The sequence below is a fragment of the Pollachius pollachius genome (genome assembly GCF_949987615.1).
Source record: "Pollachius pollachius genome assembly, chromosome: 19".
NCBI lineage: Eukaryota > Metazoa > Chordata > Actinopteri > Gadiformes > Gadidae > Pollachius > Pollachius pollachius.
The window spans coordinates 2,016,408-2,037,562 of NC_136952.1; the positions used below are offsets into that span (position 1 = coordinate 2,016,408).

General features: G+C 53.7%; 1 protein-coding gene across 1 annotated transcript in view; it reads left to right on the plus strand.

Moving 5' to 3' along the window:
• Positions 1-21,155, plus strand: part of dock1 (dedicator of cytokinesis 1) — a 186,649-nt gene that overhangs the window by 156,027 nt on the left and 9,467 nt on the right. Inside the window, exons 38-47 of the mRNA XM_079757227.1 lie at positions 380-499; positions 1,011-1,100; positions 2,687-2,791; positions 7,708-7,849; positions 8,142-8,223; positions 10,942-11,026; positions 12,401-12,487; positions 13,432-13,608; positions 14,436-14,519; positions 19,868-20,005. Of these exons, the coding sequence (XP_079613353.1) occupies positions 380-499; positions 1,011-1,100; positions 2,687-2,791; positions 7,708-7,849; positions 8,142-8,223; positions 10,942-11,026; positions 12,401-12,487; positions 13,432-13,608; positions 14,436-14,519; positions 19,868-20,005 (1,110 nt within the window). The remainder of the gene's footprint in view (positions 1-379; positions 500-1,010; positions 1,101-2,686; positions 2,792-7,707; positions 7,850-8,141; positions 8,224-10,941; positions 11,027-12,400; positions 12,488-13,431; positions 13,609-14,435; positions 14,520-19,867; positions 20,006-21,155) is intronic.

Sequence of the window (21,155 nt, forward strand, 5' to 3'; positions counted from 1 at the left end):
TTGAGTGTGTGTGTTTGGGTGTGAGTGTGTTTGACTGTTCAGTGTGTGTTTGAGTTTGTTTGAGTGCTGAGTGTCTGTGTCTGAGTGTGTGTATGTTTGAGTGAGTGTGTGTGTGTTTGAGTGTGTGTGTTTCAGCGTGTGTTTGAGTGTTTGCTTCAGCGTGTGCTTGAGTGTGTGTTTGTGTGTGTTTGAGTGTGCGTGTGTTTGAGTGTTTGTGTTTCAGCGTGCGTTTGAGTATGTGTGTTTGAGTGAGTGTGTGTGTGTCTGAGTGCGTTTGAGTGTGTGTGTTTGAGTGTTTGAGGGTGTGTGTGATTGAGTGTGTTTGAGTGTGTGTGTTTGTGCAGTGCGTTAACTCTGCTCCACCCCCCCCCTCCCCCAGTGGTCAGAGGAGGCATGTGCGGCCCACCTGACCCAGAGAGACGGCTACCACGCTTCCACTCAGGGCCAGCTGAAGGACCAGCTGTACCAGCAGATCATCAATTACTTCGACAAGGGCAAGGTGAGAGGCGGCGCCGCACGCCCGCACACCCGTGAGCACGGCCGCCGACATAAAGACCAAAGGACTCATGTTGTTCTGCACAAATACAATTCAGGCTTTACCCAACACTCCAACTGCCCCCACACTCACAGAGCATAGGAAACACTCCGCTCCGCTGCATCCAGAAACACAACGAGTCATCTTCTGACGGTGCTGTTGGAATGCACCCCTGGGCCGGGGGGTGGGTGGGTGGGGGGTTACCCGGGAGACCTGCTTATTGGCCAGCTATTGAAACCAATCAGAAAGATCGGGATGGCTTGTCATGTGGGCTCCTGATGTAGATGAACCCTGAGCTGCACGCCATCCAACACACTTCCTTTCTCGTTCGCCCTTCACCTTGTGTGTGTGTGCGTGTGCGTGCGTGCGTGCGTGCGTGAGGGTTTGAATCCACCGTGGAGGCCGTTGCCCTGCTCCTCGTTGTGTTCTTGTTAATCACGCCCCTGCCCCCGGCCGCCGTCTCCGTGTCCCGTAGATGTGGGAGGAAGCCATCATCCTGGGCAAGGAGTTGGCGGAGCAGTACGAGAACGAGATGTTTGACTTCGAGCAGCTCAGCGCCTCCCTGGTGAGTCGTCTCTCCATCGCTCCTCTGTGGTTCCTCTGGTTCCTCTGTGGTTCCTCTGTGGTTCCTCTCTGGTTCCTCTCTGGTTCCTCTCTGGTTCCTCTCTGGTTCCTCTAGTCTCTGTGGTTCCTCTGTGGTTTCTCTGGTTCCTCTGTGGTTCCTCTGTGGTTCCTCTAGTCTCTGTGGTTCCTCTGTGGTTCCTCTGTGGTTCCTCTGTCGTTCCTCTGTGGTTCCTCTCTTGTTTCTCTAGTTTCTGTGGTTCCTCTCTGGTTCCTCTAGTCTCTGTGGTTTCTCTGTCCCTTCTCCGTCTCAGAGGAGCGCCGCGTTGGTTATAAGTTACGAGCAAGGCCGCCTTAATGCACAGGCTTACCTGGGCTGAAGCCCCAGGGCCTATGTTGATCGGGGGGCCTATCATGAGTTGCAGTAAATGTTTGTTTTTTTTTCTTTAATACTGGCTCATGATAGGCCCCCCGATCGGTGTAGGCCCAAGACAATGTGATTTTTTTGTTTGGGGCTTACAAAGATCAGAGGCCTATCATGAGCCGAGAAAAAAGGGGGCCACTAGTGGTAGCTGGGCCCAGTAGCCACTTGACACCACAGCCACAGTCGTCTAACCAGTCGGAAAATAATTGACACATCTTCATTGTCAGATCCCCTCTCAGGGGGCCTACGACACCTCTCAGCCCCAGGGCCCAATGGCAGGTTAATGCAGGCCTGGTTACGAGGCACAGAATGTGCTTCAGGCGAAGACGTCTGAGAACGCCTACGTTCGTCAATGTTCTCGTCATATGAATGTAAAACATGATATATGAATGACGTCTGAGAGCATCTATGTTCTCCTCTACGTTCTCATCTACGTTTACGTCTGTCAACGTACTCGTCATATTAAATGTAAAGTGTTCCTGCACATTGTCATATTGCAATGAAGTGCAGAGAGTCACTGTAACGCCTGGATCATTTCCACAGTGTTATTCTCATCGCTATGCAGCAGGGCAGCCAGTATGGATTTGTTTGTGCTGGTGGTTTTATTATGGCCTTTCATTTGGACTCTATACATTCTGTTTGTTTTTATTACTTTTCTTATTACTGCATCCTATTCTGTATAGTATAGGATGTCTCTACAGTCTGTATATTTGGTTATGTCTATATTTTATGTTATATTATCTCCATGTATGACGACCTATATTGAGTGTCCATCTGTTCAGCCTAAATGTTCTGTCTATAGGTACATTTTCTATATGGTACGGTTCTGTCTTTGTTGCTGTTCTCTAAGGAACAGATCTGTACATTTTGACCTATAGTTTACTCTTCGAAACGTTCTGTTCTGTACGTTCTGTCCTATACACTCTGTCCTATACGTTCTAACCTATTGATCCTGACCTATACACTCTGTTCTGTACGTTCTGACCTCAGCGTTCTTTACATTCCGACCCAAGCGCTCTGTACGTTCTGTACATTCTGCCCTAAGCGTTCTGTACGTTCTGTACGTTCTGCCCTAAGCGTTCTGTACGTTCTGACCCAAGCGTTCTGTACGTTCTGTACGTTCTGACCCAAGCGTTCTGTATGCTCTGTACGTTCTGCCCCTACAGCGGAAGCAGGCCCAGTTCTATGAGAACATCGTGAAGGTGATTCGGCCCAAGCTGGACTACTTCGCCATGGGCTACTACGGGATGGGCTTCCCATCCTTCCTACGGGTGAGCACACACGCACACACGCACGCACGCACACACACACACACACACACACACACACACACACACACACACCAGTATCAGTGTGTAGTTCAAGCAGGGGCAGTTCAAGTGTGGCGGAGCTCTGGGGCTGAAACAGCCCATCCTCAAGGAGCTCTCCTTCTCCCGGTCAACCAAACATCAGTATCCCATTTCTCCCTCTCTCTCTGTCGCTACCTCTGTCTCTCTCTCTCTGTCTCTCATCCCCCGCCCCCCCACCTCCACCACCACATGATTGGTTGGCTGGTAAGGTGGGGCTGGAGAGGAACAGGCCTGGGATAATGGGTCCTCTGACCGGCCGTAGTTCAGCCTGTTTCCCCCTCAGAACAAACCAAAGAACAGCTGTGGTTCAGAGAGGGTCCAAACGGCTCCTGGATGGAGGGGCCGCTCTGTATGGCAGAGAATGATTGGACCTCGCTTTGGAAATAGACAGGGGGGTCAGGAGTGAGGTTGGGCTCTGTCCCATCACTCAAGCCACTCTCGCTGTCTCTCTCTCTCTCTCCGTCTCTCTCTGTCTTACTGTCTCTCTTGCTCTCAGTCTCGCACTCTCTCTCTCATTCTCTTACTCTTGCTCTCTCTATCTCACTGTCTCTCTTGCACGCTTTCTCTCTATCACTCTCTCTCTCTCTCTCTCTCTCTCTGTCTCTCTCTGTGTCTCTCTCTCTCTCTCTCTCTCTCTCTCTCTCTCTCTCTCTCTCTGCTGGCCCTGTAGAATGTGCCCCTCCTCCGTGGCTGGGTGGGGACGTTTGAGATCGTCACGTTGATACCGTCCATAAACGTCGGCTCAGCCCCATGCCCCCCCCCTCACCCAGATCCACCCAGACTGCAGATGAGACGGGGGGGTTAGAGTCCAGTTCTGCACGATGCAAGTGGGGATCACAGCCGGCCCAATTTCGCATCAACCAGGTTCTTCCGTCCGAGCTTCCGACAGCGAGGGAAACCCATCCACCCAAAACCTCAGCTTTGAAAAAGCATTCCCACTCTCAGCCTTTGATTCCTGGGAGCGCCTGCCTCCCTTTCATGCAGTCGGTTCGCAGCTCTGCTGGGATTCTGTGTTTTGTGTGCGTGTGCCTTGTAGGCTTACCCCGGCCTCTCATCCTGGCTGCTGATGTCATCCACACGGATGTTCATCCCCGCTTTGTCTTTTATGAGGACGGTGATGGGACCCACTCCTCTCCTCCATTGCGGGCGGCAGCAGGTTGTTTGGAACGATGGAGGTTCACTTTCAATATGGACTTTTGGAAAAATCTCTCTGTTGATTCATTGAGAAATCCTCGAACTGTCCACTGACCACTGACCATTCCCCATCAACCATTCCCCCCAGTTGGACCGCTGGTCCAGGATTTGCGTCCATTATTGTTATTGATTTTGAAAAATAATTGAAATGGTCCAAATGCTCCTCCAATTTCTAAGAATGAACTGGAAGTCTCTTCCGTTGCAATAAAGCTGAGCGTGACGGCGCCCCTTTAAGACAGCAGGCTCCTGGGCTCCCCTTTAAGACAGCGGGCTCCTGGGCTCCCCTTTAAGACAGCGGGCTCCTGGGCTCCCCTTTAAGATAGAGGGCCCCTGGGAGCCCCTTTAAGACAGCGAGCCCCCCTTCAAGACAGCGGGCTCCTGGGCGCCCCTTTAAGACAGCGGGCCCCTCTTTAAGACAGCGGGCTCCTGGGCGCCCCTTTAAAACAGCGAGCCCCCCTTTAAGACAGCGGGCTCCTGGGTGCCCCTTTAAGACAGCGAGCCCCCCTTTAAGACAGCAGGCTCCTGGGTGCCCCTTTAAGACAGCGGGCCCCTCTTTAAGACAGCAGGCTCCTGGGCGCCCCTTTAAAACAGCGAGCCCCCCTTTAAGACAGCGGGCTCCTGGGCACCCCTTTAAGACAGCGGGCCCCTCTTTAAGACAGCGGGCTCCTGGGCGCCCCTTTAAGACAGCGGGCCGCTCTTTAAGACAGCAGGCTCCTGGGTGCCCCTTTAAGACAGCAGATCCGCTTTAAGACAGCTGGCCCCAGGGCTCCCCTTTAAGACCGCTGTTGATTAAAGGGTAACCCTTTTCCTCGCGCCGCGTAGCTCAGCGCTCTGCCTCCCGTCCCTCATCATGGCCGCCCTGCTCCCCTGCCTCCTCTCCGGCCCGTCAGTCGTCTATCCTCCGCGTTAGCGTCCCGCGGCTAACGCCCTGTACCCGCGGCTCGGTGCCATCGCTCCGCTCTCAGCACGAACAGACAGATAGGTGGGGGTTCGGGGTGGAGGTGGGGGGTTGGTGGCGAAGGGGTAATTCATGTGGGCCCGCTAATTAAGACGAATCCCATTAACGTCGCTTTCACTTTCTCTCGCCGCCTTCTCTGTTGTGTGGCGCCGTCCCCTCCGGCCTACGGGGAATAGACAATTATACGAGGAAATCAATAGCTCTGATAACGGCTCTCTGCCCCCCCACCACCAGCACCAAGTGCATTGTTACAACACAAAAGGGGTCTAATTCATTGGCTTATGATGCATTGGTTGTTAATGTGATTAGACGCTGGTATGTGAGCTGATTTAGAAAATGATTGAAAGATGCACATCACACTGCCTTCGTCTCGACCGTCAGTCTCAAACTCTGCAGGTACTCTGTATGTTTGGATGGATGTCTGGATGTTTGCTGGAAGTTGTCGCAGTCACTTTGAAACAGAGGAGATACCTTCAAAGTTCCCGTGGGGGAATTGGTTTAAGTTTTGATTATGTTCGATTTCAAGAAAACGCTTTTGTGTTCGTTGTATCACAGAGTTCGCCTGAGCCACTCAGCACTGATGACTAACCCCACTCCCCCTTCCTCCCCCTGGGCTGTGATTGGACACTCCACTCTTGATCGTTGAATGATGGAAGACAGAATCTGGGTTCTGTTGATTAGTCAGAACTGCGTTGGGTCAATCCCGACTATCACAGGTCTATATAACATGCCTGTTATCGTGCCAGCTTAATCACGTGCCAACATGCCATTGAACCCAGATAGAACCACATTGTCTTCAGATCCCAGTCGAACACATTCTGTGTTCGACTACACTAAAAAAAACAATGCTTTCTGTTTCTGTTTACTATTTTCCAGATTCATTTTTGATTTAATAAGGTACACAATCTGAGAGCAAACTTTTCACAGCATCCAAATATCATATTGTTTCAGTTAAGATTGTTGATTCGACTCGAGTTAAAGATCTGGGATGACTCATCAGCCATGGAGGAGATGCATCCGCTCAAAGGAAGACATTTCCATTCTTTACCTTGTATTCAGTAATACAAATGAGGAGTGGGACATGGAGATGAGTGAGAACATAAATATACATACTTATGCTGACATCTGTGTGCATCTTCTGAATTAACTTGCAATACACGGACCTTGAATAGGTTCTAGTTTCCAAAATGTCAGGCTCATCTCGTGGCAGTGGCAGCTTCGTATTGTCTGCCTGCTTCTGGCTGCTCCTGTGTCGGAGATAAATGACTCCCAAAAATCAATGCGCCTTTGTCACCTTATCTGTCAGAGAGAATTTGAAAACTGTCCCAAGCATATTTCATGGCTGCAATTCGTTTAATTAATTGGGGAAAATTAGGTGTGTGTATGTGTGTGTACATGAGCATTGTGTATTCACAGGTGTGCATGTTTGTCTGAGAGCTTTTGTGCTTTTGCTCTCGGAGGGAAGAGCTCCAAAGGAGGGCTTCATGTCACAAAGGGGGAACCGTCCTTGGATGCTGTCCAAAGAACAAAAGCTGGTGAACTGCTTCTACTCTGACTTCTCTCCTTTTCTTGAATGAATCAGCAGTTCCCTTCTAAGCATTGGGGTGTAATGCCTAAGAGCTGAGTGCGTGGGTGCCACAGAGACACCTGTAATTCCAAACAGTCATAGATGATTTTAAACAGGCACTACATTAGCATCATATTAGCATCGCATTGGCATCGCAAGCCTGAAGGAGTCGAAGTAGCGTTGGACTCTTTTCGCTGGAGAAAAAACACAGGTGTAGATCGAAAGATTAAGTACAGGAACTACAGGAACAGGAAGTTACTTCAGCCTGTTATTGACGATATGTGAGGTGATCTATTAGACGACGGCAGCGCCTTCTGGTAGCCTTGGAATGACCGATGATTGCAGAGGGGACGAATACACGCTGGCCCTGTTATTTATAGGCGGTAAATTACTGTGTGCTGCTGCTTTGGCGGCAATTTGGCGGTCACCGTTTTTCCTTACTTCCCTCACGTATCAGGATGTTAGAATTTGCCTAATCTCTGATCCACTATGCTGTAGCAGATTGCAGAGTGTGTGTGTGGAGGATGGCTGGTTCAAGCAGCCTCACCTGGCCTGAGTCAGACAGACACCTGTCAAGGTCGAACCAGCCATCACCCCACACACTCTACTGAGATCTCCTGCGTGGCAACATGGAGCAACAGGTCACGTTACAATAAACCCGCTTCCACCACCACACCACCACCACGTCCTTGTCTGGAGGAGCCCAGTAAAAGTCTCCTAGGTGGAGTGTAGCATGGACATTACCCCAGAGAACCTCTGTGGGGAGATGACCCAGACGTGATTAGTGTTCTCAGCTGGGTTTGTCTAACGATGGCGCCTCTGTTAAATAAAGATGTCCCGAATCCATTCCTTCCTTCCCGATTCCTGAACTTTGGCCGATACGACTTTCCACCGCCGACCATTAACGAACGCAGCCTTCTCTGCCTGCTTAGTAAATTAGCTAGTAACGTGATGGTATCGGATCGGCGCATAGACTTGCATACTAACCGATACCTGATACTGTATTTTAGGCAGTATCGGAGGAATTTCCGATACTGGTATCGGTATCAGAACAACTCCACTGTTAAAGGGGTGTATGGATGAGTTGACCGAGGTATTCCGCACGTCCTCCCCTCCTAGAACAAGATGTTCATCTACCGGGGGAAGGAGTACGAGCGGCGTGAGGACTTTGAGGCCCGTGTGCTGACTCAGTTTCCCAACGCCGAGAAGATGAAGACCACCACGCCGCCCAGCGAGGACATCAAGGCGTCGGCCGCCCAGTGTACCCAACACCACCTTCATATGCTGGGAGACTGAGGGAGAGAGAGGAGGGGGAGAGAGGGGGGGGGGGGGGGGGGGGGAAGGAGCGAAAGAGAGGGGGAGGGAGATTGAGAGAGGGAGGTAGTGAGAGAGGGAGGTAGTGAGAGAGGGAGGTTGAGAGAGAGAGAGGGAGGGGGGAGGGGAGAGAGGTAGAGGGAGGGAGTTCATGTGCTGTCTGACAGTTTCACAATGTTGTGTTCTACCATCATGTCAACGTGAGTAGTGGTGCGTTTCCTTAACCCTTGTGTTTGAAGACATCCAGTGTTTCACCGTGAAGCCCATTCTGGACCTTCCTGCCAAGTTCCAGAACAAGGCCGTTTCTGAGCAGATTGTGAGGTAAGGTTTTCTCTCTCTCTCCCTCTCTCCCTCTCTCCCTCTTTCTCTCGCTCTCTTTCTCACGCTCTCTCGCTCGCTGTCGCTCTCACTCGCTCCCACGTTCTCACTCGCTCCCTTGCTGTCGCTCTCTCCGTCTCTATCTCTCTTGCTCTTGCTCGCTCTCTCTCAGTCTCTCTAGCTGTCTCGCTCTCTCACTCTCTCTCTCTCCCTCTCACTCTCGCTCCCCATCCAAATTACAGTGGTTTTATATTCATAATCAAACTGTGTGATCAGTCTTAAGCAGCCTCATCTGTTTCCCCGCCACTGAAAGGCAGACCCAGCTCTGCTGTATCTTAATGTGTGACAAACAGGGCCCACAACAGGGGGCCACGGAGCTGATTAGCCTCCATGTAAATGGGCTTTTTGTGAATAATAAACAACGATGTTTACTCTTTAAAGGGTAAGTAATCCCTTTTTCCTTCTAAGATTTTAAGGAAAGTCATGACAGTCATAAAGGTTTTAGAAAAAACAAATGTTGGTATCCAGAGCATCGGGGGCTTGGTCTCTCTCTCTCTCGTCCTCTCTATCTCTATCTCGCCCTCTCTCTATCTCTATCTCACCCTCTCTCTATCTCTATCTCGTCCTCTCTCTATCTCTATATCGTCCTCTCTCTGTCTCTATCTCGCCCTCTCTCTATCTCTATCTCGCCCTCTCTCTGTCTCTATCTCGCCCTCTCTCTATCTCTATCTCGCCCTCTCTCTATCTCTATCTCGCCCTCTCTCTATCTCTATATCATCCTCTCTCTGTCTCTATCTCGTCCTCTCTCTCTGTCTCTATCTCGCCCTCTCTCTGTCTCTATCTCACCCTCTCTCTGTCTCTATATCGTCCTCTCTCTATCTCTATCTCGCCCTCTCTCTGTCTCTATCTCGTCCTCTCTCTCTATCTCTATCTCGCCCTCTCTCTATCTCTATATCGTCCTCTCTCTGTCTCTATCTCGCCCTCTCTATCTCTATCTCACCCTCTCTCTGTCTCTATCTCGTCCTCTCTCTATCTCTATCTCGCCCTCTCTCTGTCTCTATCTCACCCTCTCTCTGTCTCTATCTCGTCCTCTCTCTGTCTCTATCTCTTCCTCTCTCTCTGTCTCTATCTCGTCCTCTCTCTCTATCTCGCTCTCTCCCTCTCCCACTCTCTCTCTCTCATGTTGCCCTATGTGAGTGTCAGCGCTGCGATCCGTGCACCTGCAGAGGTCGTACCAGCCAGGCTGACCCTTGACCCCCGTCTGACCTGGCTCTATCCGGGCCCCTGCCTCATCGTAGCTGCTGATTGGCCTGTCCGCTAACGAGGACGCTCAATAAAGCGACACAGGGGTAGAGGCAGCGCTGCTCTGAAGCCTCCCTTCTCTCCGTGATCATCATACCTCTGAGGCCCAGCCCGCCGCTGTCATCTGATTTATTAAAGCATGCTCTCATACTCTCCTAATCAGAGCATATTTTACACATTCAGGGCCACCTCTCCTCCTAGCTCAGGAGCAGCCGACTGCACTCTCCCGTCTGCGGTGATTATGCAAATCAGCGGCGGAACCTCTTTATATCGTTTTTCGTAAATAAAATGAAGCAACAAAAATAAACAGAGGAATTGCGGCCCTTTCTGATGTCCTTGGCAACGTGGCCGGCGTGAAGATACAGGGAGGAGAGCTGGGGGGCTTTGTTGCCGTGCCAACACTGCCAACCGCGCGAGCGCCCTTTCATCGTGGACCACAGCGAGACCGTCGCGAACACGGCGCGTGACCCCGTCGCTGCCGCCGCCGCCACACATGACACACACCAGGCCTGTCTGATGTTTTATTAACGAAGGCGCTCAGAGCACCATATGTTGTGGTTCACACGGAGTTTGGAACAGTCGCCGTGGCGACGCCACACTCCATCCCCCCGTGGGACCTCTCTCTGAAATGGGAACGTTGTGGCGGAATGGAAAGGGGGGGGGGGGGGTGAGAGAGGGGGAGGGAAACGGAGAGAAGTACAGAGAGGGGGAGGAAGAGAGAGAGGGGGAGGGGGGGGGAGAGAGGAAGAGGGGAAGGGAAAGGGAGAGAAGTAGAGAGAGAGGGAGGAAGACAGAGGGGGCGAGAGGAACAGGGGGAGGGAAAGGTAGAGGGGGAGAGGGAGGGAGGAGGTTGAGGGAGAGAGAGAGAGGGGGGAGAAGAAAGAGAGGGGAGGGGAGAGAGAGGTGTGGAGAAGAGGGGAGAGAGAGAGAGGGAGTATTGAACGAGGCTGTCGAGAGTGGGCGTTCTCGTACAGACCTCTGGGGGGGGGGGGGGGGGGGGGTGAGAACCCTGCAGTACCTTTCTCCCACCTTGGAAAAGTCTATTAACCTGCGGGACACCCGTACACCCACCCCACCAGACAGACGCCTCGTCAGGCGCCGAGTCGTCAGGCGCCTCCGGCCCCCTCCCATATCCCTGGCCTCTCGGAGGTGAGCCCCCGCCCGTGCCTGGAGGCGGGGCTCTCACGGGGCCGGTTCTCAACTCGGCCCCCATCGGGGGGTGGAGGGGGGCTCAGGGGGGAGGGGCTGCCGTGTCCCCAGCCCGACCTGAAGCAAAGCAATCAACCTTTCTGAATCTGCCCGTCCAGCGGGCTCAACTCTTTTTAATTGACTCTGCCCTTCTGCTCTCTCTCCCTTGCTCTCCCTCTCTCTCCCTTCCCTTTCTCTCCCTCTCTCTTTCTCCCCCCCCCCCCCCCCCAGCTTCTACACGGTGAATGAGGTCCATAAGTTCCAGTACTCCCGACCCGTGAGGAAGGGCGAGAAGGACCCCGACAACGAGTTTGCGGTAATGTTTTTTATTTATTGGAATGTTCTTATTACCATGGACGTTTTTTCGGAAACTCGATTTTCAATTCCCAGACAGCAAATAAAATAAGGTTGAAAAGCAAAAAAGATGACAGCTATATAATAAAATAAATAAAATGCAGTAAAGTAAAGGGGAAGTAATTCACTCCAAATTTATGGATAGACTATATTCCATTGGAGTTAGAACTTCATATTTCCTATTAGTCCCCATTAGCATCAATTACACGATTTGATGATTCATGCTCCAGAACGGGGTTGGGGTGAGGGGCTCACACAACCAGTCGGCCAATTAGGACTCACCGTGTTTCCACGGGGACTAAACTGGCTTTGTGACACATGTGACTCACCAAAGACACCTCCTCTCATACCTTGCTGCGTTTTATGAAATACTTTTTGTGCCGACGCCCCAAAACCCCACATCTTCCCTGCGTTGTTATTCACAGTCCGACCCGAGTATCAACCTTTCCAACGTTCTCGCCACTAATTGGTCGAATACCTTCTGTGCTGAGCGGCTGCTGACACAAGGATTCTGCATGTCTACGTCATCCCCCTCTAATTGGTTTAAATAGGGGAACTCTCTCCTTCTTCTGCTCCTGCAAAGCACTCGTGACAAGCAGGAAGTGATCTCCTTAGGGAAATACTCACTTTTCTCTCCTGTGTGTGTGTGTGTGTGTGTGTGATTGTGTATTTGTGTGTGCGTTATTTTGTGTTTGTGGGTTGTGCATGTATATGCGTATTTTTATGTGTCGTTCTGCCCTAAACTGTGTTGGCCTGTATTTTGTGTGTGTGTGTGTGTGTGTGTGTGTGTGTGTGTACGTTCTTGAATGGGTCTGTGTTTGAAGGCTTTGAGTAGGTTTGTGTGTCCCTGTTTAGATCTGTGTTTGAAGGCTTTGTGTAGGTCAGTGTGCGGTCGCTTGTGTATGAGTGTGTGTACATGTTCATGTGTGTGTGTATTTCGGTGTGCACGTGCGTGGTGCCTGCGTGTGTGTGTGCCGGTGCCCTGTGTGTGTGTGTGCGTTTCCTCTTCTAAAAGGGAGTCATTACTCTTCCAGGAGATTCCCTCTCGTCGGGGCTGTCTGTTAGCAGGGTTTAATGAGCTGCCATCAAGGCAGCGGGGACGGAGGAGGAGGAGGAGGAGGAGGAGGAAGAGCCGGGGGGGGGGGGGGGGGGCGTGCTCATCTGGGGGAGGAAATGATTGCTCCCAGCCTGAACACTCTCCCCCTTCTGCCTCTGATCTGACTCTGATTCTGACCGATTCTGATTCTGACTCTTCCTCGTCCCGTCGATATCTTCAGTCCGGTTAAAGGTTTCTATGTGTTTGTTTGTTTGTTGTTGTTGGTTTCCCGGTGTGCAGAACATGTGGATCGAGAGGACCACCTACGCCACGGCCTACAAGCTGCCCGGCATCCTGCGCTGGTTCGAGGTCCAGAGGGCCTCCACCGTGAGTACTGAGGGGTCCCCCGGGGACGCTCCTGATCTGGGTCAGTGATTGGTTCCTCCGCAGATCGGTCCGGCATGCAGCCCCTTTGAAGGACCGCTCCAGACCGGACCAATCGGCTCTAGGGGGAGGGAGTTCCTGGTCATGATTGACAGGGAGTGCAACTCAGTCCGCAGAGTTCTAGAACAAAAGTGTCACCGATAGACCGAATAACGATGTCACAAGATGGACCGAGGTCGGCACAGAAGGCTTTCATCAGAGGAGAATATGTCGTTGCTTTACATTAGCTCGCTAGCTGACGTAGACCTGCCCAGTCCGCGCCCCTGTGGACAACATCATCGTATTGACCCATAAAGCCTCCACTGTTTCCGTCCCTGGGACCTGGAGAGGCTGCTTCCTGGGGCTGTGTCTCATTACCAGGTTGAGGTTCGCCCTCTTTCTGAGGTTTGGGACCTGCAGGGCCGAGTGACGCACCGGCGCAGATTGGAGATCTGCCATTCTGCCGTGACGTCTGTTCCTCTCCCCCCCCCCCCCCCCCGTCTCTTGTTGATTTTGGGCCCATGCCTACAAACCAACATTTACGTCTACATCCTAGTAAGCAGTCTGCCAGAAAGGATTTCGATTTTGTTCCACCTGATTTTTACGCAAGTGAGGCCCTGTGTTGTCTTTGAAGTATTTGAAGGCCTGTGTGTAATATTCGTTCTACATGTACAACACGTACATGTAGAGGGAATATTGCACACAGGCCTTCAAATACTTGATCGTATTCAACATTTACTGTATTTGGATCACCTTGCTCGATAATAAAACTAACCCCGGCTAGTGTGGCGTTTCCCGCCATTTCCTTGGCTCCGACGCTAGGTCTTTTCCGGTCTGTTGTCATTCGACATACATGTGAGCGTGTGTGTTCCTCACACGAGTGTGCTCACACCGGGCGTGTTCCACAGGAGGAGATCAGCCCGTTGGAGAACGCCATGGAGACCATGCAGCTGACCAACGAGAAGATCAGCAGCATCGTGCAGAGACACCACAACGACCCCAACCTGCCCATCAACCCCCTGTCCATGCTGCTCAATGGCATCGTGGACCCCGCCGTCATGGGGGGCTTCGCCAACTACGAGAAGGTAGGGCCGCCGGGCGCCGTCAGACAGCAGGCGGACATGGAGCCGATGGCGTGTCGTCTGCTGACCACGTCACCGCACAAGGCTTACATTGAACCGGCTCACTCGCTCTATCTCTCTTTGTCTTTCTCTCTCACTCTCTCTCTCTCTCTCCTCACCTCCTTGTGTCTCCTCCTCATCCTCACCTCTTCCTCCTCCTCGTCTTCTCACCTCCTCCTCCTCCTCGTCTCCTCCTCCTCACCTCCTTGTGTCTCCTCTTCCTCCTCCTGACCTCCCCCTCCTCCTCGTCTCCTCCTCACCTCCTTATCCTCCTTGTCTCCTCCTCCTCACCTCCTTGTGTCTCCTCCTCCTCCTCTTCACCTCCTACTCTTCACCTCCTTGTCTCCTTCTCCTCCTCACCTCCTTGTGTCTCCTCCTCATCCTCACCTCTTCCTCCTCGTCTCCTCCTCATCCTCACCTCCTCCTCCTCCTCCTCTTCTCCTCCTCGTCTCCTCCTCTTCTCCTCCTCCTCGTCTCCTCCTCATCCTCACCTCCTCCTCCTCCTCGTCTCCTCCTCCTCGTCTCCTCCTCATCCTCACCTCTTCCTCCTCGTCTCCTCCTCATCCTCACCTCCTCCTCCTCGTCTGCTCCTCCTCCTCCACACCTCCTTGTGTCTCCTCCTCCTCCTCCCCACCTCCTTGTGTATCCTCCTCATCCTCACCTCTTCCTCCTCGTCTCCTCCTCATCCTCACCTCCTCCTCCTCCTCCTCGTCTCCTCCTCATCCTCACCTCTTCCTCCTCGTCTCCTCCTCATCCTCTTCTCCTCCTCCTCCTCGTCTCCTCCTCCTCAGGCCTTCTTCAACGATAAGTACATCCAGGAGCATCCTGAAGACCTGGACAAGATCGACAAGCTCAAGGACTTCATCGCCTGGCAGGTGAGATACGTGTGTGTGTGTGTCTGTCTGTGTGTGTGTGTGTGTGTGTGTGTGTGTGTGTGTGTGTGTGTGTTCATCGGCCTGCAACCCATCATAATCTATGTTATGAATACTATTGGATACTATTACTGTTGGATTCCCAGGACTTTCATGAATGCTTCTCAAGGCTCCCACTTGTTTAATGAACCAAACAAGAGGACTGCGTCGATAAAAGCTCCTCGCGTTGTGTGCAGTATTGGCTGGTTATGGGGGCCCCTGAAGAGAGAGCCGGGGCCAATAACGACCTAGGGCCAAACATCACCTCCTCCTCTCTCCCCCTCCCCCCACCCCACCTTGTGTCTCCTCCTCCCTTTCCTCCTTGTCCCTGCTTCCCAAACTCATCCCGAACGGGCGATGAACTCAAAGAGCCTCCGTTTGGCCGTCAGTGATGAACGCCTCATCCCCCACCACCAGGGGGTGCTGCGTGCACTCCGCCTTCAGCGAGCAGCGAACACGCGGCCAGACCCATCCCATATCTATCTGAGTTCAATCAGGTGTGTCTCTAGTGTGTAGCCCAGAGTTAAGGGAGGATGTGTACCCTGCTCTCCTCCTCCCCTGAAAACAGAGATTCTCGAAACCGTCCGGGGGTTACATTTAGTTATTCCGAGGATCCCGCTACCGGCAGACACCTCACGACGTTTCGCACCGCGCCGCTGGGTTTCCACCACCGTTCTGCGCGAGCAATTAGCACGACTCCTGTCACGTTCCAGGGGCGCTGCTCCGCGTGCCGGATGGTGATAAACGACTCGTTGTCATCGCGGAGTGCGGCGGTGTTGGGGACTTCTTCCCATCGTGTTCCTACCTAATCAGCCGGATCAGCGAGGGTTCTCCTCCCAATCTTCCCAATCTGGAGGCAAACAAAGAGTCGTGCGCGGCGTCTCTCTCGTGGAGAAGCAGACGCAGTGTTCCCCTCTTTGTTGGGGGCTCAGCGGAGCTGCTCCGTCACTCTGCCTCCCCCCTCTCTCTGCCTCCCCCCTCTCTCTGTCTCCCCCCTTTCTGCCTCCCCCCTCTCTCTGCCTCCCCCCTCTCTCTGTCTCCCCCCTCTTTCTGCCTCCCCCCTCTCTGCCTCCCCCCTCTTTCTGCCTCCTCCTCTCTCTGCCTCCCCCTCTCTGCCTCCCCCTCTCTGCCTCCCCCCTCTCTGCCTCCCCCCTCTCTCTGTCCCCCCCTCTTGCTGCCTCCTCCTCTCTCTGCCTCCCCCCTCTCTCTGTCTCCCCCCCTCTCTGCCTCCCGCCTCTCTGCCTCTCCCTCTCTCTGTCTCCCCCCTCTCTCTGTCTCCCCCCTCTTTCTGCCTCCCCCCTCTCTGCCTCCCCCCTCTCTCTGTCTCCCCCCTCTTTCTGCCTCCTCCTCTCCCTGCCTCCCCCCTCTCTCTGTCTCCCCCCCTCTCTGCCTCCCGCCTCTCTGCCTCCCCCTCTCTCTGTCTCCCCCCTCTCTCTGTCTCCCCCCTCTCTGCCTCCCCCCTCTCTGCCTCCCCCCTCTCGCTGTCTCCCCCCTCTCTCTGCCTCCCCCCTCTCTGCCTCCCCCCTCTCTCTGCCTCCCCCTCTCTGCCTCCCTCCTCTCTGCCTCCCCCCTCTCTTCCTCCCCCTCTCTGCCTCCTCCTCTCTCTGCCTCCCCCTCTGCCTCCCCCCCTCTCTGCCTCCCCCCCCTCTCTGCCTCCCTCCTCTCTGCCTCCCCCCTCTCTTCCTCCCCCTCTCTGCCTCCTCCTCTCTCTGCCTCCCCCTCCCTGCCTCCTCCTCCTCTCTGCCTCCCCCCCTCTCTGTCTCCCCCCTCTCTCTGCCTCCCCCCTCTCTCTGCCGTCTCCCCCTCTTTGCCTCACCCTCTCTGCCTCCCCCTCTCTGCCTCCCCATCTGCCTCCCCCCTCTCTGCCTCCCCCTCTCTGCCTCCTCCTCCTCTCTGCCTCCCCCCTCTCTGCCTCCTCCTCTCTCTGCCTCCCCCCTTCTCTTCCTCCCCCTCTCTGCCTCCTCCTCCTCTCTGCCTCCTCCTCTCTCTGCCTCCCCCCTTCTCTGCCTCCCCCCTTCTCTTCCTCCCCCTCTCTGCCTCCTCCTCTCTCTGCCTCCCCCCTTCTCTGCCTCCCCCCTTCTCTTCCTCCCCCTCTCTGCCTCCTCCTCTCTCTGCCTCCCCCCTTCTCTGCCTCCCCCTCTCTCCTTCTCGTGGAGAACCAGAGGCCGTGCTCCTCTGTGGGAGACACACCGTGTGGGAGACATCCCCCCCCCAGGGTCTCTCGGACTGGGCCCGCATTGGTCAGACCTGGTGACACCCAGAGGGTGCTGGATTAATTAAATTACCTCTGTACATTTGTTCACGTGCATGCACGCGCACACACACAGACACACACTAAAACACACACACATTCAGACACACACACACACACACAAACACACAACACACCTATTGGGCATTTATTAGGCTTGGGCAGCGACATGCAAAGTTCTTGTAAAGAAAATGAGTTTAATTGCAGCTCATTAATCTTTGAGGGAACACGACTCGTCTGTGTATGTGTGTGTTTTCAGGGCTGGGGGGGGGCCTCTCTGTTTAACAGCGGCCTTATCGTACCTCAGCCACCAGGAAGGGCCCAGGTGGCTTCTCGCTGGGCACAGTTATATCATCGCTGGTCTATATATGGACCTGTGTCTCCTGGGGGGGCGGGTCCCGGCTTCAGCTGTCACTCACACTCTCTTCTGTTTTGGGTGTTTTTTTCTTTGTACCTTTTTTTTTTTTTTTGCACTTGCGTCACTGTGTACCGCAGCTCCCGCCTTCCCCCCGTACCTCCCGCCAAACTGTCCTCACAGTCGGTCAGCCTCTGTCCTTGGCCTCACCTTCCCTTGGTGTCTCTCTCTCTCTCTCTCACTCTCTCTCTGTCTCTCTCTCGCTCTCCCTCTCGCTCTCTCTTTCTCTGTCTCTCTCCATCTCTCTCTGCATCTCTCTCTCTCTGCGTCTCTTTCTCTCTCTCTCTGTCTCTCTCTCTCTTCCCCCCCCCCCCCCTCCCCTGTGGTGTTCCCGTGACCCGTTTGTATGATTTAGATCTGGTGGCGTATCAGGGGAAATCCCCAACCCTTTGGTTCGTCCTTAATCCTTTATGTGGGACTCCAGCAGTAACTTAAGTGTTCCTCCCCGACCACACATCAGCAGAGGTGCAGTGTGGTTGCTAAGCGGCTGTGGGTTCCTAGCTGTCACTTCCTCATATTGTGCAGTTTTGTTCGGTCAGCCCCAAATATAATAGACATGGAAACCTACTGCTTGGTTTTATGAATGTGCATGTTTGTGGGAGGCCGTTGAGTCTGTCCCAACACCTTCACACAGCTTGGATCAAACGATGCATGCGGTGGGAGAGCATCCGCTGCAGAGAGTTACGTCACGTATAAAAAGCAGAGCTTGACTTTCCTCTTACCCCCTACTGGGCGGTCGCTCCCCATTGGACAGCGATGCTCTAAGCTGAGCTAGTTAGGGTTGAACCCACTCAGTGCGCTGAGCGGGTTCAGACCCAGCGTCACGTTCAGGGGGGCTCCGCTGGTCAGCCCTCCCTGTACAGCTCTTACATACATTAATAAATACATATATACATATATAGATACATATATACAGGTACATACATATGTGCATGCATGCACGTGCGGGAACACAGGCCAAGCCTTAAGTAGCGGTAGTGTAGTTGTAGCTCCAACCCCAAATCAGGAACACCTGAGAGACAGAGGAGAATAGAGCAGGAGGAATAAGCAAAAAGGGGAGGCGCGTGACACATATATGCACACACACACACACACACACACACACACACACACACACACACACACACACACACACACACACACACACACAAATGCACGCACGCACGCACACACACAAGACTTGTACAGTCACTGGAATTTTCCCGAGACACCTGAGGGTCCGCCGTAGCTCTGACCTCGTTAGTGGCGCTTTGTGACCGGAGGTACAGGTAGCTCGGAGTCCCTGTGACGTCTCGATGCGTCACCGTGACCGAGACCAGCAAGCACAGCCGCACATCAAAGGCTGCTGTCCACGGCACGCCGTCGGCCGCTTGCCGGGACAATGACCCCGCCGCCGGCGCCGTTCGTAACATTTACATTTAGTCACTTTTATCCAAAGCGACTTACAAGGGAGAATTACATTCAAGCTACATTGCTTTATAATGACATGCTTCACGTTCACCCATACAATAAGTCACTAACTCACACACCGATGGCGGAGGCTGACATGCAAGGGGCTGATCTGCACATCGGGAGCAGTTTGGGGTTCAGTGACTTGCTCAAGGACACCTCGTCGGGGTCAGAGAGAGAGCAGGGCTTGAACCAGCAACCCTCTGGTTACTAGACGACTCCCCAACCAGCTGTCCCACCCACCGTCCCCGTTAGGTTCCCCTTAGACCCCGGCCACACGGAGCCGTAACGGGCGGAAACGATCCGGTTTCGTTTTATGCAGTTCAGGGATATCTCCGTAAAGACGGAGTCATTGCGAAATCGCATCGAGCTGTAGAAATGCTGTAGTGAATATTCAAGGCGCTGGTTCTCCACAGAGAACAGTGGAGCGCATACAGCCTGCGCGCTGTATACAAACACGAGGAGATTCAACCTCTTAAATTGAGCAGGAATACTTTTTAATGTACAGTTGGTAATTAAATTTATCAAGGGGCTTTATTTAAAGCTACAAAAAGAATACAAATAAGAAAAATGATAAAAATTCCACGCAACTCTGACGTCGCCCAGCTGATGGGGGGGCTAATGACGTCATCGTTTGCGTTTCAGGCGTCCACACGAATCCTTACACGAAACCGCATAGGTCGGGAGAGATTTGAAACCACCCTGGGACATGGTTTCAGAAGTGTGCGGTTTCGGGCACCGGATCCGCCGGCTCCGTCTGGACGGTCGGCCGAGACTTGTTCGGTTTCACCAAAAAACGGTCTCCGTGTGGACGGGGCCTCAGCTTCTGGAATATTCCCCTCATACCTTGTTAGTCCCGTCCTCCTTCCGAGGAAGGGGCTGGGGTCCGATGTGAAGGTAGGCCGAGGACGGGGTGCCGGCCAGGTTCAGTAGCCATGGCAACGCAGCATCCACGACGCGGGGAACGTTCTGCTTTAGAGAACGAAGCGTGCCCCTGGAGGATCGAGACGCTAACGAATGGTGTGTGTGTGTGTGTTTGTGTTTTTACTTTGTGTTTCTGTGTGTGTGTGTGTTTTCGTTTGGGTGTCTGTGTGTGTGTGCGTCTGTGTGTGTGTCTGTCTGTGTGTGCGCGTCTCTCTCATCGTCCTCTGTCCTCTTCTTCGGGTGCTAATGACTGTGATGTCGTCCCCCGCCCAGATCCCCTACCTGGCCGAGGGGGTCCGTATCCACGGGGAGAAGGTGTCGGAGGCGCTGCGGCCCTTCCACGACCGCCTGGAGGGCTGCTTCAGGCTGCTGCGGGAGAAGGTGGAGAAGCAGTACGGGGCCAAGACTCTGGTGAGGCCCCGGAGCACGGCGCCCTGACAGACAGGGGCCCTCATGGCCCCCAACGAGGTGTCACGATGAGGACTAGAGAGAGAGAGAGGCAATAGAATGGTAGAGCCGCTATCGACCGCAGGGAGAGAGAGAGAGAGAGAGAATAAAACCTGAATAGAATGGAGGGATAAGACTTAATACATGCATATATACATACATACATACATACGTGTGTGTGTACATGCATGCATTTATGCATATATACATGCATATGTACATACCTACACAGGTAGACAATCAGACATACACATTCGACTTACACAGTCACCGGGACTTCCCCCAGACTCAGTCATTCCCATTGATTGTCGATCCATCGCCGGCCGCGGCCTGTTGGGGGAGGGGGTGTGGGCTATCAGAGAGAGAGGGTGGGGGGGAGAGAAAGTGGGGGGGGGGGGGGGGGGAGAGAGAAAGGGAGAGAGAGTGGGGAGGGATGAAAGGCCGGGTGTCTCTTTCACTGCCCTTAACAACAGCAACTCCCTGATTCCGCCCTCAGTCCCCCACTAGTGTGTCACTAGGGAGCATCGTCTCCACTACCGGGACGACCGCGTCATCGTTATCCCCGGGCCTTACCGGGGCTATTCCAGGGGGCGAACAGTACAGCGGCCCCTGTCGGACGGCCATAAATACAGAGACCGCGCCGCTCATTATATCGCCGTAAACCTCCCTCCTGGACGCGTGCAATAAGGAGCCCAAAGTAATGGTGGGAGGTTGTATGGATGAAAGGTTCTGGGAGGACAGACGCCCTCCCATCTCTCAGCCTGCGCTCACGGTCGCCCCCGGCCCGGTTCAGCTGCTGTCAGCTCATACGTTACAGTGAGTAAGTCAAGTTTCTCCTTTAGTGCTGTGGTGGGGCGCCGCGGCGGAGCTCCACCTCGGGTGATTTAATTGTTGCTTGCTCAAGCCTTTTTCTCTCCTGTTGTGCTCTTGCCGGGGGTAGAGAGACCGCCGCTCAACGAGAGGAGAGATAGTGGTGCTGGGAGGGGGGGGGGGGGGGGGGGAGAGAGACCGCCGCTCAACGTGAGGAGAGATAGTGGTGCTGGGGGAGGGAGGGGAGAGAGACCGCCGCTCAACGTGAGGAGAGATAGTGGTGCTGGGGGAGGGAGAGGGGGGG